The 17,080-nt window shown below is 41.8% G+C and overlaps 1 protein-coding gene and 1 non-coding gene across 4 annotated transcripts in view; one reads left to right on the forward strand and one right to left on the reverse strand.

Moving 5' to 3' along the window:
* The window catches only part of GLT1D1 (glycosyltransferase 1 domain containing 1), a 190,066-nt gene that overhangs the window by 58,389 nt on the left and 114,597 nt on the right, over positions 1-17,080 (forward strand). For all 3 annotated transcript variants that reach the window (XM_089653721.1, XM_089653722.1, XM_089653720.1), the window contains one exon: positions 7,636-7,731. In XM_089653721.1, coding sequence (XP_089509847.1) covers positions 7,636-7,731 — 96 coding nt within the window. The remainder of the gene's footprint in view (positions 1-7,635; positions 7,732-17,080) is intronic.
* LOC149445551 (U6 spliceosomal RNA) lies at positions 13,244-13,352 on the reverse strand. Its single transcript, XR_016306398.1, has one exon. It is a non-coding gene; the product is annotated as a U6 spliceosomal RNA (small nuclear RNA).

Below are 17,080 nucleotides of genomic sequence, written 5' to 3' on the forward strand. Positions count from 1 at the left end.
GTCCTATCTTCCCACACAGTGCACCAAGGGCACTCAATCACCGCTCCGCCTCTTTCCCACTGACCGGTGATCACCCCATGCATTAGGCTGCAGGAGGAGATACCCCACCCCGCCCCAAAAACACACTGCATACTGCGCCTGCAGGTATCTGTTCCTTCCCTGTCCCACAGTGAGTACAAAGGTACGGCGGTTCTGTGGGAAGAGACAGCAGATATTGGTGTGCGCAGAACCAGTGCCGAAGGTGGCAGAATGACGTTCCGCCACGTTCCAGCTGAAAAGAGGCCCTGATCACAACTAGGTCTTATTTTCGGGGTAGGTCTTATACTTTAGCAATTCCCAAAAAAGTACTAGGTCTTATTTTCGGGGTAGGTCTTATTTTAGTGGTAACACTCTTTTGGTGGTATTTAATCACCTCTGTGTTTTTTACTTTTTGCAAAACAAACCAAAAATAACTGAAAATTTTGAAAAAAAAAAGTTTTTTCTTAGTTTTTTTTTATAAAAGTTTGTAAATAAGTGATTTTTCTCCTTCACTGATGTGCGCTAGTGAGGCTGCAGTGATGGGCACTAATAGGCTGCACTGATGAGGAGGCACTAGTAGGTGGCACTGGTGGGCATTGACAGGCATCACTGATGGGCACTGAAAGGCAGCACTCATATATGGCACTGATAGGCGGCACTGTCTGGCACTGATTGGCAGCACTGATAGATGGCACTGACTGGCACTGATAGGTGACACTGAAAGACAGCTCAGATGGGCACTGATATGTGGCATTGATCGGCACTGGCAGGTGGCATTGATCGGTAATGACAGCTGGCATTGATGGGCACTGACAGGTGGCACTGCTGGGGCTACACTGATCATCAGGGCACACTGATCATCAGTGCCCTGATGATCAGTGTAGATGTCCCCTCCGAGGAATGCTGATTACCAGCTCTCCTCTCGAGCTGTCAGCGTGACAGCTCATGAGGACAGAAATTCCAATAACCGGTGTAGCAATCGTGCACACAGAGATGGACGTGGTCATCCATGTTGCTCCAAACCCTCCATCTTGTATCTCTCTCTCCTACTCCAAATCCCCCCCTCCCTATCTGTTGAGTGACACGTGGTCCCTGGATGCTGAGTTCAAAAAGGCATCAAGTCCCAGCGGGGGAGCTCCTGGCTATAAACCCCAATTAGCCTGGTCCCCATATGTCTGCGACACTCTGCTTGGAAAAGGATCGTAAAACCATAAACCAGTCCCTCGCTGAGCTTCAAAGACATTCCAGATAAACCGTGAACCAGACATCACATTCAACATCCACTTTCCCCTATGATTACATATCTTGGAATATGAAAGACTTACATAAAAACCAGGCATATATTCAGATCTGTCACTTTAATACAAATCGTCTTATATATTACACCCCCTAGCTGACAGCTACAGAAGAGCAGAAAATGATATCTCCTTAACCGTGCCAGCAGGTATGTCTAATTGCATATCTAGACGTTCAGCAGATGATTCTGCGTATTAATCTACCCGTGGATAGAATGTTGCATGTACCTAGGAAACGTTATTGACCATAGTATAATTTGGGAGGGATTTGGTCATAGCCTGAGCTCCCCACCTACAACACCCCTCCCCAAATGAGGCGATTGGTTCTCTGCTTAAGGAGACATCCTGCTGAGTCCTAGAAAAAAGCTGTTATGCTTGAAGCAAGCTAAGCTGAGTTGAGCTAAGTTGAAGATTCTCCCTTTTAACATCGGAACTAACTTTGGGAGATAAGGCACCCTTTTGGCTCAGGAAACTTGATCTACTTAAACCAAGGCTGACGGCAAGTACTTTACCCCTCAAAACGTCTTTCTGTTATCTCTTTGCGGTGTTATTGCTCTCTGTATATTTATACATGTATATTGGCTACATCTTTTTCTGTAAATATTTTTATTGCACCCTTTTGACCTTTTAGTAATAAAGCTTACTTTCTGAAAGTGTTGAACTGTTTCTAAAGCTCTTTAATGCAAACTAAGAACCCCCTGTCTCTGAAGAGCGCTACTGTGTGTGTTTAAACGTCTGCATACATCTGTCTGCGGTGACATTGTGTATACAAGGGATTATTCAAACATCATAGTGTTATTGCTGATATTTCCAAGTTTCCTCTTTTTCTGTACAAAAAGGAGGTGGTGGCAGTGTGAAGGGTTAATTACGTAATTAACCTGACTCAGTAACAATCGCTCCCAGGCTGGCGGTACACAGATTGTGGTCCATTAGCTGGAAAATCTTTGTGCAGGGTGCAGCTGGACGTGGCATTGTTATGCACGTGACAGCGCAGTTTTAGATTGGCTAGTCCTTCGATCACGAGTTTGGTGAGAAGGGCTGGGGTCTGACGCCGCAATCGTCACAACCCGCATTTCCCTATTTACATGTGATCAGCTGTGATTGGACACAGGTGATCACATGAGCGAGCCGACATCTTCGGCTCTTTCCCTGGATCAGTGATCCACTGTGTCCCAGGGACACAGCGCACCACCGATCGCCACGCTGCGCGTTACCGGAGCCACGCATGCGCGGTTAGAGTGGGATGACGTCATATAACGTCCTCCCAGAACGAGAGAACCGCCTTGCGCCTGTCATTACCTTTTATGGCGGGCGGGAGGCGGTTAAAGGAGCTGCAGGAATATCTGGCAAGTACTGGCTGTGTGGTGCGTGTGATAACAATCTCCCGTATTCTTCATATGTCTGGGCAATGGAGTAGAGTGGCAAGACGGAAGACTTTTCTTACGAAGAAAAACATCCAAGCCTGGCTAAATTTTGCAAAAACACATCTGAAGTCTCCCAAAAGCATGTGGGAAAATGTGTTATGGTCTGATAAAACCAAGGTTCAACTTTGTGGCCATAATTCCAAAAGATATGTTTGGCACAAAAACAACACTGCACATCATTTCACCAAAAGAACACCATACCCACAGTGAAGCATGGTGGTGGCAGCATCATGCTTTGGGGCTGTTTTTTTTTAGCTAGAACTGGGGCCTTAGTCCAGGTAGAGGGAATTCTGAACAGTTCCAAATACCAGTCAATATTGGCACAAAACCTTCAGGCTTCTGCTAGAAAGCTGAACATGAAGAGTAACTTCATCTTTCAGCATGACAACGACCCAAAAAATATATCCAAATCAGCAAAGGAATGGCTTCACCAGAAGAAGACTAAAATTTTGAAATGGCCCAGCCAGAGCCTAGACCTGAATTTGATCGAAAAGTTGTGGGATGATCTGAAGAGGGCTGTGCACAGGAGATGCCCTCACAATCTGAAAGATTTGGAGTGTTTTTACAAGGAAGAGTAGGTAAATATTGCCACGTCAAGATGTGCCATGCTGATAGACTCATATACAAAAAGACTGAGTGCTGTAATAAAATCAAAAGGTGCTTCAACAAAGTATTAATTTAAGGGTGTGCACACTTATGCAACCATATTATTTTAGTTTTTTTATTTTTACTTCCCTCCACCTAAAATATTTGTTGTTCAACTGAGTTGTACAGTTTATAGGTTACATTAAAGGTGGAAAAAGTTCTGAAATGATTTATCTTTGTCTCCTTTTTTTACAACACAGAAACCTGACATTTTAACAGGGGTGTGTAGACTTTTTATATCCACTGTATTATTATTACTATTATTATTATACAGGATTTATATAGCACCAACAGTTTGCTCAGTGCTTTACAATATAACGGGAGACAATACAGCAACAATGCAGTTCAATACAAGAGGGATTTGAGGGCTCTGCTCCTTGGAGCTTACAATCTAGGAGGGAGGGGCTAGTGGTACAAAACGTAGTAACTGGGGGATGGACTGGTTGGAAGAGTAGAAGATTCCAGTATTAGCTGAGGGCAGGATATGCTTCCCTAAAGAGATAGGTTTTTAGAGATCGCCTAAAAGTGAGTAGAGTAGGCGATAGTCTGATTGGGGTAGAGAGTTCCAGAGGATGGGGGAAGTCCTGGAGACTAGCATGGGAGGAGGAGGCAAGGGAGCTAGAGAGTAGGAGGTCTTGCGAGGAGCGGAGAGTATGGTTTGGGTGATATTTAGAAACAAGATCGGTGATGTAATTTGGGGCAGTTATAAATTGTTTTATACGTTATTGTTAGTGTTCTGAATTTTATCCGTTGGGCAATGGGAAGCCAGTGGAGGGATTGGCAGAGCGGGATGGCAGGTACAGAACGGTTAGTAAGGTGGATGAGTCTGGCAGCAGCATTCATGATAGACTGAAGAGGTAATAGCCTGCAGTGAGGTAGGCCAATGAGGAGGAAGTTACAATAGTCAAGGCGAGAGATAACAAGGGAGTGAATAAGTTGCTTAGTGGCTTCCGAGGTTAAGAATGGACGTATCTTGGAGATGTTGCAGAGGTGAAGTCTACAAGATTTGGACAGTGATTGGATTTGGGGCTGAAAGGACATATGGGAGTCTAGGATTACACCTAGTACCCCGGCATGAGGGTATAACTGTATAACATGTTTGTTATTAAAAACAAACAAAAGTTTAGTAACACTTTAAGCGTCCATTTATGAATTGTGTTATGTTGCGATACAGCATTACCTTATATTTCATTAAGGCAGCCTATTCATATTGAATAGGTTGTCACTGCACCACAGCCAAAATTTATCTAATTTTTTTTCAAACAAAGCATGGCATTTGTGCTGTGATTCACTGCAGTGTGGATGCTCGGATGGGAAGTTTACAAAAACAATCCTAAAATGGTGTATTCTAGCACTTTGCATCTTTATGAATAGGCTAACTAGCATCAGTAATGGGAATATATAACACAGTGAATTGTCCATTTACATTAATTATTCCCACTATTTTAAAATACAAGCGCTCAAAAGTTCCAACTGCAGTAATTGGTTAAATGTCATATTCACTGCTATATAAATATGCCCTTTACTTTTTCAGCTACCATCAGCTGAAAGCCCAAAATGTGAAAGAAATATATAATTTTGTTATTACTCTTACCGTAACTGAAGTGTGATAAAACACATGGCATCTGGGGACTCTATAGGCTTGAAGCAAAGCTGTACACTAACTCAAAGTGCATATATATATTAAGGATCTCACAAAGAATCATCTCTTGCGCTCTCATATTCTTATAATGGTTCATTTCAGTCTATTTTTCCTCTGCATTTACTCATGCTCTTACCGTATTGTAGCATCTAGCTCTATCTTCTGTTCTGTACAGTAACTCTCTGCGCTTTTATCAGCTTTGCTACTCTTTCTCTACCAGTTGCTTTGCTTTTTTTTGCTTTTATGCATTCAATTAGCTGCTCTTCCCCTACATTCTCACTTCATCGCCTTTTTTTTTTCTCTCTCCATCAGCTGTGCTTCTTTCTTGCTGTTGATTTGATACCTTTTTTCACGCTTTACACATAGCTGTACTTTAAAACCCCATTAGCTTTTTTTAATAAGGAAGGGAATATCCAAATTTATATCCAGACATGATTTATATTTTTTTTCCTCTCTGTATATTGAGAACCATCATATTACATCCAGACCTGAACAATTTATTGCTGTGTTTACATAAAGCTTGTCTGCATTTGCACTTCAACTGCAGACAAGGAGTGAAAACAAGTAAGGCATCTGTGCTGCATACCGTTTTGATTCCATTTCTTAACTGCCAGGAGCCATAAATGATTTTTGTGCTGCTCTGCACTCCCGGAGATGACAAACTGCTAGAAGCAGGCTGCTGCGTGAGTCTAACTACAGAGCACATCTGCAGACCAGCACTGAGGACAAGGAAGGCATCAGGACTCCCTCTAGAAATCTACTTTGCACAATTGGCTTTCTGAAAACATATTTATTGGGAGAATGGACAGGGCTTAGCTAAGCTAGGGTACGTGCACTCTAGGTGGCTGAAAAAAATGCCAGAACCTCTGGCAGAAAAAGCAGCTTAATTGCACAAGAGTTTATAGGCATTTGCTTTTATAGGCATTTTTTTCCCAAAATATTCCCCTCAGCTCATTTTTCTCTATGTACACTTGAAAATGTTGAACGTTCCTAAATGTTCCATGTAGGCGCATTTATGCACATCAAATGTTTCTGCTGCCTGAAAGCACCTTTCAAAAATACGCTTGCGATGTTGTTGTTTTTTTTGTTTTGTTTTGTTTTTTTTTAGCCTGAAAACTACCAAATGTGCATGGACAGATAGGCTAACATATAGTTGCTTATATGGGCTGAAAAAAACTGTATAAGTGCATAAGGACTTAGGCTCTATTCACATCTATGCAGTTTGCTTTTTGTCTGTTTTGCAGTGCTTTTCGCAGTTCATTTTGCATTTTTCTGTACACGTTTTTATCACATTTTGCATTTTGTTCAGCTTTTCTTTTTTTTTTTTGTTAAAGTGGAATTTTTTTTGTTGCTAGGCAGAACATACGTTGAGCAGGCAGGGACCACAGTTGTCCTAATACCAATCAAGCAGGCTGGTTAGTGTAAGGAGGAAAGGATCGCTGCTACTCCCGACCACCTTTCTTCTTTACACCAACTTTGCTGTTTAAAGTGGTTTTAAAGGCAGAAGGGTTTTACCTTACTGCATTCTCTGTGGTAAGGTAAGAAACCTTCTGCATGCAGCTTCCTCCGCAACCCCCCTAAATACCTACCAGAACCTGATCTTGATCCAGCGATGTGCATGAGAGCCAAGGCTCTCATGCTCCTCATTGGCTCCCGCTGCTTTCAGTTAGAGCCAGTGACGAGGAGCTGGGGTCGGGGCTGTGCTCCGTTACGTGTGTCTTCAAGACACACAGAGCAGGGCTTGGAGGTGAGCATGCACGAGTGCCCCCAGAGTAAGCTTGCTTGCTCTGGGGGCACTCCACGGGTGGGGAGGATTGGGTGTGGAGCTCAGAGCGCTGGGGGGGGGGGGACCCCAGAAGAGGAGGATCGGGGCTGCTCTGTGCAAAACCATTGTAAGTATTAAAAAAAGCCAAATTTTACAATCACTGTAACTTGATTATGAAAGAGACCATCATTTGATGTAGCTTGATTATTTTTTATATATGTCACTATAATTACTCTGCACTTATCTGTCATGTGCACGAAAACCAATTTCTTTTATACTCCTGAATCCTTAGCTACACTCTCATTTAAAGGTACCCATACACACCAGATGATCATTGCCCAGTATGGCTGAACTCATTCGGATTAGGAGATGCTTTTCACGTATGAGGCCATTAGAATGCAGTTGGTCAAATTGGGATGGCTTAGGTGACTGCTCCTGTGTCTGCAGGCTCTGGACTGCAGCTGAACCCATTAGCCAACAATTCATGGGCTGCTATTCATTTTTACGTTATTAAGCCAGCACCAGGGTGGATCTTTCCCGTACCCTCTCTTCTTCATAAGCATGATTTCCAGGCCAGTTCTCTACAAAAAAATAAATCTGGCTATAGAAAAAGAATATATAGCATTTTGCTTAATTAACCTTTTGGTATTTATTTGGCATTTGCCATATGTACTGGGCTAAGTTGGACAGGATAGCCGTGAACTTTTTTTTAGCCACCTGAACACATTCTTTTAATCTGTTTTTCAGCTGCAAGCCAGAACTCATTACAGAAGCTTAGAACCAAAAGTGAAATCTGTTTATTCAATTCACTGCCTTGGCACAAACATAAATCCTTTTGTTCTGCAGGAATTCAACAGATTTCAGAAAATGTGCATATTTTCCTCTTGATATGTGGCCTCCGCAGAGTTAAAGACCCCCTTTATCTGGTGGATACATTTGCAGGTAAGCTCTGTTCTGTACACAACTTGTTTTAAGGACAGGACATGTAAGCAACTGTACACATTACATATTAGTAATCATACTCTATTATTACTATTAATATTATTAGAAATTAAAATATACTCAGATATCTGTGTTCGGAGAATATAGGTTTTGAATCAGACTTATAAGACTTTATTTGTCATTGGTTTATATAGCAAAGCTGTACTTATTTTGTATATCAACATTTTTTTAAATCATTTTCAAATGCATTATTATCCAGCAATGTCTTTTATAGTACAGTGAAATGAATTGCTCCACATGGCTTAATATTAAACCCTGCATTATTCCAATTTAGGAGTACTCACCTGTCACAGGATAAAAACATCGTTTTTGCTATGAATGACTTGTGCTATTCTCATTATAAAGCCCTCAGACATTAGACAGCACATATTGCCAGGGACTGTAATTCCCATAGACAAAACCTAGGAAATTAGGAACAGTTGGAGAGCAGAGAAGAGGTGTTCATTTGTCACATTAAGCGCACAAGTGTCATTTTTTATGAGATAGCTGAAGATGACTGTCAGTAAAAATAAGTATTCATCTGCCACAGTTTAGAGGTTGAAGAGTTCTTAAGCTGGCCACACATGTTACTTTGTGAATGTACAATCTGTTCATCTTAGACAGAATTGTACAGAAATCCTAATGTGCAAGTGCTCACATAAAAACTGTATGAGGTTGATGAAACATTAATTGGTAAGCTGGAATTTTCCCATTACAAAGTTCACAAATGCATTGTCAACCATCGTCTCCTTTTTTTCTGTATCTTTTGCTATGTACTTTGCATTCTTCCTCTCCCCTTTATTTGGTTCTAGACATGTGCGTTTCATTGCGTCTCCTTTTTTTCTGTATCTTTTGCTATGTACTTTGCTTTCTTCCTCTCCCCTTTATTTGGTTCTAGACATGTGCGTTTCATTGCGATTCTTTTTTTGGACGAAAATTTCAATTTCAGAGATTCGGATGAATACGAATCTCCGAATGGACATAGTAACGAATGTCAATGAATCCGAAAAAATGTTACGAAATTAACAAATGCATTTGTTGCATTCGGATTATATCACACGATGAGATCAGACCCATGTAGAAATTAATAAAATTTTTGAATTTGTTTGATAATTCAGATTTGGATAACAAATTGCTCCGAATTTCATTCCATTTGTTAATTCAGATGCACATGACGCAAGTCGATATTCCCCAATCAACTCATGCCATTTCTCCTGGTGGGTTGAACTAGCGTCCAAATATATTGAATTCTTCCGATTCAATATTTTATTGAATATATAGGACAAACTGCTACATTTTTTTAATCCATCCAAACCAGTGAGTATACGAAACAAATGCTGAAGATACAAAACTAATTCCGAAAACGAATCTGGTCAACATAACAAATATGACAAAACAAAATTCTTCAATGAACTGATGCATCCAAAATTAAACAAAAAAATTTCTGGCGTGCACATGTCTAATTGCTTCCTATCATCGAACATAAATACAGGCTCAACAACCAACTGCCATAATCTATTCACTACTATGTATCTCAGACTTCTGGTATTCCTGCTTTTACAGATGCTTCATATAGTACTTATTACTTGTAGCATATACATCCCTTGTAGAGAGGTTGCTGTGTTCTTGTACTTGTGTTCCAAAAGTACCATATACCTTTTCTTGTTTTATCACCACCAGAGCTATATTTTGTATATGCATGCAATTACTGTTAGAATAGCTAAAAGATCTTCTGTTGCTAAGGCGGGTATCCAAGTTGATATTTTTGCCTGTATGGACATCCATCATCTATCCTTAGTGAAAACTTTGCAGCATTGCGTTACTGTCCACAGACATTTTGACATTTGTACTTGGTTTTATTATGTCTGCATATTTATATTACAGTTGGTGTTGGGTCCAGCTCTGACCAGGTGAGATCTGATGATCCTAAAGTTTGGCTGAATTGCCAACTGCAAATTCATTGGTTAAAACCAACCGAATCATTGGCAGTATGCTCACTCATGTAATTACTGTAATCTATGTACTCTCTATTACTTTTATGTATTTTTTTTTATTTTGGCATTAACAAATGTCTCATATGGCAGTGGCTAGCTTTGTGTGCCTCTTTCTTGACTATAGCTTGTTTATTAGCCCCACAAAAGAAACAAATTGAATATCAAGATTCGTCTCCTAAAGAATTTAACGGGGCTCAAGGAAAGTTTGGATTTCCACATTTTGGGGATGTGCAAAAAGTGGTGGTGAATTCAAGAGGGGCAGATTTTCCCATCCCTGTTGTGCTTCACTGCCAGCAACTAATGATAAAATAGAATTCCAAACTATGTAAAAAGGACTTTGTCCATGTTTTTGCCATTTTTTTGTTTTCAGGTTTTTCTTTTTTTTAATTAAATTAAACCCTGAAAGTAACCTAAAGTGATCCAGTCATAACAGAAATGTGGGTTTCTTTTGTTGCTGGTTCTTGGCATTAATGGACATTAATGGACATAGTTAACCCCACTCCAGTCGATCATGAACTCGGCGGCGAGACTCATCCACCTCACTTACCGCTCCACATCCGCAACCCCCCTCTGCCAATCACTTCACTGGCTTCCGATTGCCCAACGCATCAAATTCAAACTACTAACCCTGACCTACAAAGCCATCCACAATGCTGCCCCAACCTACTTAACCGACCTGTTATCCAAATACTACCCTACCCGTGCCCTTTGCTCCTCTCAGGACCTCCTACTCTCTAGCTCCCTGATCTCCTCCTCCTACGCTCAACTGCAAGACTTCTCCAGGACCTCCCCCATCCTCTGGAATTCCCTACCCCAATCCATCAGACTGTCACCCACCCTCACCACCTTCAGGCGCACCCTGAAGACCCACCTTTTCAGGGAGGCCTACCCCTCCCTCACCTAACATCTGACCTCCACTCCTCCCACCACCTCATCCCCCACAGCCACTTCCTCCTGTACCACTTTCCCCTCCCTCCTAGATTGTAAGCTCGAAAGAGCAGGGCCCTCGAACCCCTCGTGTATCGCACTGTCTCTGTCTTGTCTCATGTCTTGTCCCCCTGCCTTTTGTACAGCGCTGAGCAAACCCTTTGGTGCTATATAAATACTATATTATAATAATAATAATAATAGTTCATTATATACTAGGTCACTAACCCTAAACATCTTTGTAGGTCAGGATGGTCAGGAAAGTTGCAGGATGGTATTTGAATAAAGGTAGTCTTTAACTCATTGAAGAGGTTAGTTGTTGAACCATTTGACCACCGGAATGTTTTACCCCTTTTATGAGCAGCGCATTTTTTTGCTATTCAGCACTACACAACTTTAAGGGCTTGTTCACACTTGAGTAAATTTCTAACTCTTGCCAAACACTGCTATAGCTTTAGTATAAGCGTTAGACAGGCGTTAATGAGCTTTAGACGGGCTTTTTACAAGCGTTAAAAACGCTCCCCAAACACCCGATGTGCAGTTTTGAAATGTTTTATAAGCATTTGACAAGCTTTAAAACTACACCAAATAAACTGTAATGTTATTAACGCTCCGCAACCACACTGCGAATGCCTCGTAAACGCCTGCCAGTGCATTTGAGGAGCGTAACCATAGACTTGAATGGGAGGCGTTGGAAGGCTTCAAACGCCTCCTGCCTTGACACGAGGCTTCAATTTGTGAACCGCACTGTGTACTGCCCATAGTATCATGTGCATAGGGCATTTGAGGAGCGTTTAAAACGACTCTCAAATGCCTGCTTTCAAAGCCAGTGTGAACTAGGCCTAACTGGCAATTGCGCAGTCACTTTTTTTCTGTTATAAAACATATTCAATTAACAAATTTAAAAAAATCTAATTTCTTCATAAATTTAGGCCAAACTGTATCTTGCTACATGTCTTTGGTAAAAAAAACAAAAAAAACCCCCAAACTACAGTTGCAAGAAAAAGTATGTGAGCCCCTTGGGATTACGTGGAGTTTTGCATGAATTGGGCATAAAATGTACTCTGAACGTCATCTAAGTCACAACAATAGAAGAACACAGTCTGCTGAACATAATACTACACAAACATGGTTTAATTGCACATAACATGTAAACATTCACAGTGCAGGGAGGAAAAAGTATGTGAACCTTTGGACTTAATAACTGGTTGACCCTCCTTTGGCAGCAATAACCTCAACCAAACGTTTCCTGTAGTTACAGATCAGACCTGCACAATGATCTGGAGTAATTTTGGACCACTCCTCTTCACAAAACTGTTTCAGTGTAGCAATATTCTTGGGATGTCTGGTGTGAATCGCTCTCTTAAGGTCATGCCACAGCATTTCAATCGGGTTGAGGTCAGGACTCTGACTGGGCCACTCCAGAAGGCGTATTCTGTGCTGTTGCAGTCATTGTTTTGTTGAATTACTTGTATGCTTTGGGTCATTGTCCTGTTGCATCACCCATCCTCTGCGGAGCTTCAGTTGGCGGACAGATGGTCGTACGTTTTCCTGCAAAATGTCTTGATAAACTCTGGAATTCATTTTCCCATCAATGACAACAATCCGTCCAGGCCCTGAGGCAGTAAAGCAGCCCCAAACCACGATGCTCCCTCCGCCATGTTTTACAGTGGGGATGAGGTTTTGATGTTGGTGTGCTGCGCCTTTTTTCTCCACACATAGTGTTGTGTGTTCTTCCCAAACAACTCAATCTTGGTTTCATCTGTCCACAGTATATTTTGCCAGTAGTGCTGTGGAACATCCAGGTGCTCTTTTGCAAACGTCAAACGTGCTGCAATATTCTTTTTGGACGGCAATGGCTTCCTCCGTGGTGTCCTCCCATGTACTCCATTCTTGTTTAATGTTTTCCTTATTGTAGATGTGTCAACAAAAATGTTAGCATGTGCCAGAGATTTCTGTAGGTCTTTAGCTGACACTCTGGGATTCTTCTTTACCTCATGCAGCATTCTGCGCTGTGCTCTTGCAGTCATTTTTACAGGACGACCACGCCTAGGGAGAGTAGCAACAGTGCTAAACTTTCTCCATTTGTAGACAGTGTGTCAATTTTGAAATTGGTTTTGATGTGACCGGGGGCTCAGGGTGTAAGCAAGCGCTTATTGTATTTGTTCCCTGGTTTACCTTTTTGTTTTCCCGAATTAAGGAGCTCGGGGGAGGGGCGCTCTTTGGCATCCTCACCTTCAGTGCCAGGGGACCTTTCCCAGAGCTGGCCGTATAGAAAGGCATTGCGAAAAAAAGGGGAGCCAATAGAAGGAGTGAGAGAATGGAGCGCCCATAGACTAACAGGGCAGTGGGATGCCCATAGACGTGCTGTTCTTCTTCAGAGAATATTGGTAGAAATGTTGGTAGGAGAAGCTGCTAGGGTACTTGCAGCTTTCAGTTGCGATCTAACCATAACCTGCAGCTTGTAATTTTTATATTTTAAAATAGTTGATAATAAGAGTAAAAAAAATAAATAAATAAAAAGCATTGAACTGAGTGAATTTTGGTGCAAGAAAAAACTGGACTGCTTCACGTGTTTAGCGTGTCATCCTTGTGCAGGGGCCAAGCTAATCTTCTCTGTATCGTTCCACGTTGTAGTCCGCGCCCCGCCGATGCGGGGACAAAACAAATGGAGAGCCTGATTGGTATATAAACCCGGTATATAAGACGTCAGACGATCAGCTTATGGAGAGCGTTCAATTTCAACCGTACTTTCCGCTTCTGGCAAGACCTGCTACTCTCTAGCTCCCTTGTCTCCTCCTCCCATACTTCCCCCATCCTCTGGAACTCTCTACCCAAATTTATCAGACTATCGCTTACTCTGCTCACTTTTAGGCAATCTCTGAAAACCTATCTCTTCAGGGAAGCATATCCTGCCCTCAGCTAATACTGGAATCTTCTACTCTTCCAACCAGTCCATCCCCCACAGTTACTACCTTTTGTACCACTAGCCCCTCCCTCCTAGATTGTAAGCTCCGGGTAGCAGGGCCCTCAAATTCCTCTTGTATTGAACTGTATTGTTGCTGTATTGTCTCCCGGTATATTGTAAAGCGCTGAGCAAACTGTTGGCGCTATATAAATCCTGTATAATAATAATTCTACCTTTTATCTTGAGCTACTGTTTAGACATGTGCCAGAATCACATCTGTTATAATCTTTAGCTTTAGCAACAAATATTATTCTCCAAGCGGTGTTAAAGGTAACGCTACATCCTATTGCTCACACTAATCCTGTTCCCATACATTTTAACACACATAGCACTAACATTTTAAAGAATCTTGTTTAATTGACTGGGCTGCTTAGGGCAACTCACAAAAAAATGCAACATGTAGGAAGACATCTTTTCCTCCTACTGGAGCTCTGTTTGGTAGCTCACAAATGGAAAATGTATTGTTTTTTATAGGTCTCCTTCGCAGTGGCGTCCCTGGGCAGGTGCAGGGAGTGGATCGGATCTGTGGATTGAGCATAATGGATCGGAGTCCGATCCATTATGCTCCCCAATCCGCAGATCTGATCCATCCTGCGGGGATCGTTGGCTTGCTTTACAACTTACCTTTTTGTGGAGCGGGTCCGGTGTCACCCCGTATAGGTTGCATGCCAACGATCTCCACAGATGGCTCGGATCTGTTTATTGGGGAGGATAATGGATCGGACTTCGATCCATTATGCTCAATTCGCAGATCCAATCCATCCTGCGGGGATCGTCAGCATGCAACCCGCTCCACGAAAAGGTAAGCTGTAAAGCAAGTCCGATCCATTATGCTCAATCCGCAGATCCGATCCATTCTGCAGGGATCGTCAGAGGGGGTGTCACCAAGTGTTATCGCACCGGGTGACACCAACCATAGGGACACCTCTGCTCCTTCCCGTTGCCATGCTACATTGCAGCCTATTGGGAAAAGGTGTCCTGCATTTTCTGTGAAGCCCAGCGTGGTCACATTCAGATAATTTGAATGGGATTCTTAACAACGCTGCAATGCAATGTGTATTGCAGGTTGCTTTATAGGTGGTTAGCATTTTAAGCAGCGGTTTTGTAATATGCTATAGTTACAAAACCTTAAAGGGGTGGGGGGAGTGGATGTCCAACCTCAATTCAACATTAGGAAGTTTCTTTTTTTTTTAAGTGTGTGTAAACCTTAACAATTAACTTTCTTTATTTGCTTCATTTTTGACTGTTTAAATATACAACTGAAATTATTTTGTTATGCTTGTTTTGAAAGTGTGAAAGGCCTAGGCAGCACGTGGAAGGGGTGTAGCTAGAAACCTCCAATGCTGGATTATGAAGACAAGAAAACAATTGCAATTTACCAAAAATATAGCAATAGCTGTACTGTTAAAGCATTGGTACACTGATCTAACAGGTTAGGTAGTTTGTGAGATTGAATGTGTAGAACAGAAGCCAACCACAGCTGTCGAAGTTGCCATGCCATACCATTTATTCTGTGGATCATCCTGGCTGAGGTGGCATATGTCTGCTGAAATTGTCCATGTTGGCTGATGTTAACTTACTTTACTGACAGAATTGTCCAGTTGTTACAAGATAAAAAACTCATACCAGCAACATTGTGTCAATATGATATTGTGCACGTGTGTGGTGATCATTCTAATTTACTTGTAATGAAGTAACAGCTGTCATTTAATCAAACCCATAGATAAAACGGGCAACTAATGCCTGGCAACAAAGCTAACAAAAGTGATGTCATTGTGGTTGTTCTAATGCGCAGACTACAGTTCACGTCTTATTACTTGATCTGAAGCAGATTGAACATGAATTCTTTCAGCGCCTTCTCCTTAACACAGACCAATGAAGCAAGTGTGTACACATTGTAATGACGGAAGAATGCCACTGTAGTGTCTAAAGCATTCCTGCCAAGTATGAATGATGCTTGATTTTATTTACTAAGGAGTGGTTGGCACATCCAACGTCACATCCATCCCTCTGTTATTTGTTCTTATCGCTTTCATCTGCCTATCACTAGAAAAGACATGCGATCATTTATAGAAATCTGCAAATATTTTAAGTTGTATGTTACACAACTGCATTCCGAAAATGGAAATTTAGGCTGACCATTGAAATGAGGGGCTGATGTTGACTCATGAGCTAACTAAAGTTTTTTTTTTTTGTTTTTAAGTGGTGCATAGGCATTCTTATTGGAACTGCCACACTTGCATGTTTATGCGCTGAGAACAGCTCCCTCCTCTCTGAACTATTCTGTAAGGAAATTCAAAGTGAAGGATCCAACTTCCAATCATTTGAGCCTGGAGTATCTTTCTTAACCGTGAGGATGACCATAGTTGTTGCCAAATTTTGCTGTGACCGTCATGTGGTTAGTGGTGTCACTAGGGTTGGTGTCACCTGGTGTGGAAAAACATGGTGGCACCCCCCACCCCAATAATTTTTGCAGACTGTGTTTGAGGTGTCATTGATTTGCACTGACATATACAGCAGATTACAAGGGCAATGCAACCGGAATACAGTGTGGGAGGCTGCATAGGAACATGGCTTTCGCGCACTGCATTCTAATGTGAAAGACCCTAAAGCTGTGAAGCAGTCCTATGCAATCCAGGATGGTGGAGTGGGAACTCTCTTAGGGCCTGTTCAAATTGGTAGGCTGTGCGGGAAACCTATGTTCCATGCACATTTTCCACATTGCATTCCAAATGCACTGTCCTTATGACCTGCAGCAGGTGTCAGTGCAAAGTTCAGGACACCCCAATTGTACAGTGGATATAAAATGTCTACACACCCCTGTTAAAATGTCAGGTTTCTCTGATGTAAAAAAAATTAGACAAAGATAAGTCATTTCAGAACTTTTTCCCCCTGTAATGTAACCTATAAACTGTACAACTCAGTTGAACAACAAACTGAAATCTTTTAGGTGGAGGGAAGTAAAAATAAAAAACTAAAATAATATGGTTGCATAAGTGTGCACACCCTTAAACTAATACTTTGTTGAAACACCTTTTGATTTGATTCCAGCACTCAGTCTTTTTGGATATGAGTCTATCAGCATGGCACATCTTGACTTGGCAATATTTGCCAACTCTTCCTTGCAAAAACACTCCAAATCTGTCAGGTTGCGAGGGCATCTCCTGTGCACAGCCCTCTTCAGATCACCCCACAGATTTTTGATCGGATTCAGGTCTGGGCTCTGACTGGGCCATTTCAAAACTTGAATCTTCTTCTGGTGAAGCCATTCCTTTGTTAATTTGGGTGTATGCTTTGGGTCGTTGTCATGCTGAAAGATGACGTTCCTCTTCATGTTCAGCTTTCTAGCAGAAGCCTGAAGGTTTTGTGCCAATATTGACTGGTATTTGGAACTGTTCATAATCCCCTCTACCTTGACTAA

Source organism: Staurois parvus, unplaced genomic scaffold (assembly GCF_062004578.1).
Source record: "Staurois parvus isolate SC_StPar_1 unplaced genomic scaffold, SC_StPar_1.0 ptg000719l, whole genome shotgun sequence".
NCBI lineage: Eukaryota > Metazoa > Chordata > Amphibia > Anura > Ranidae > Staurois > Staurois parvus.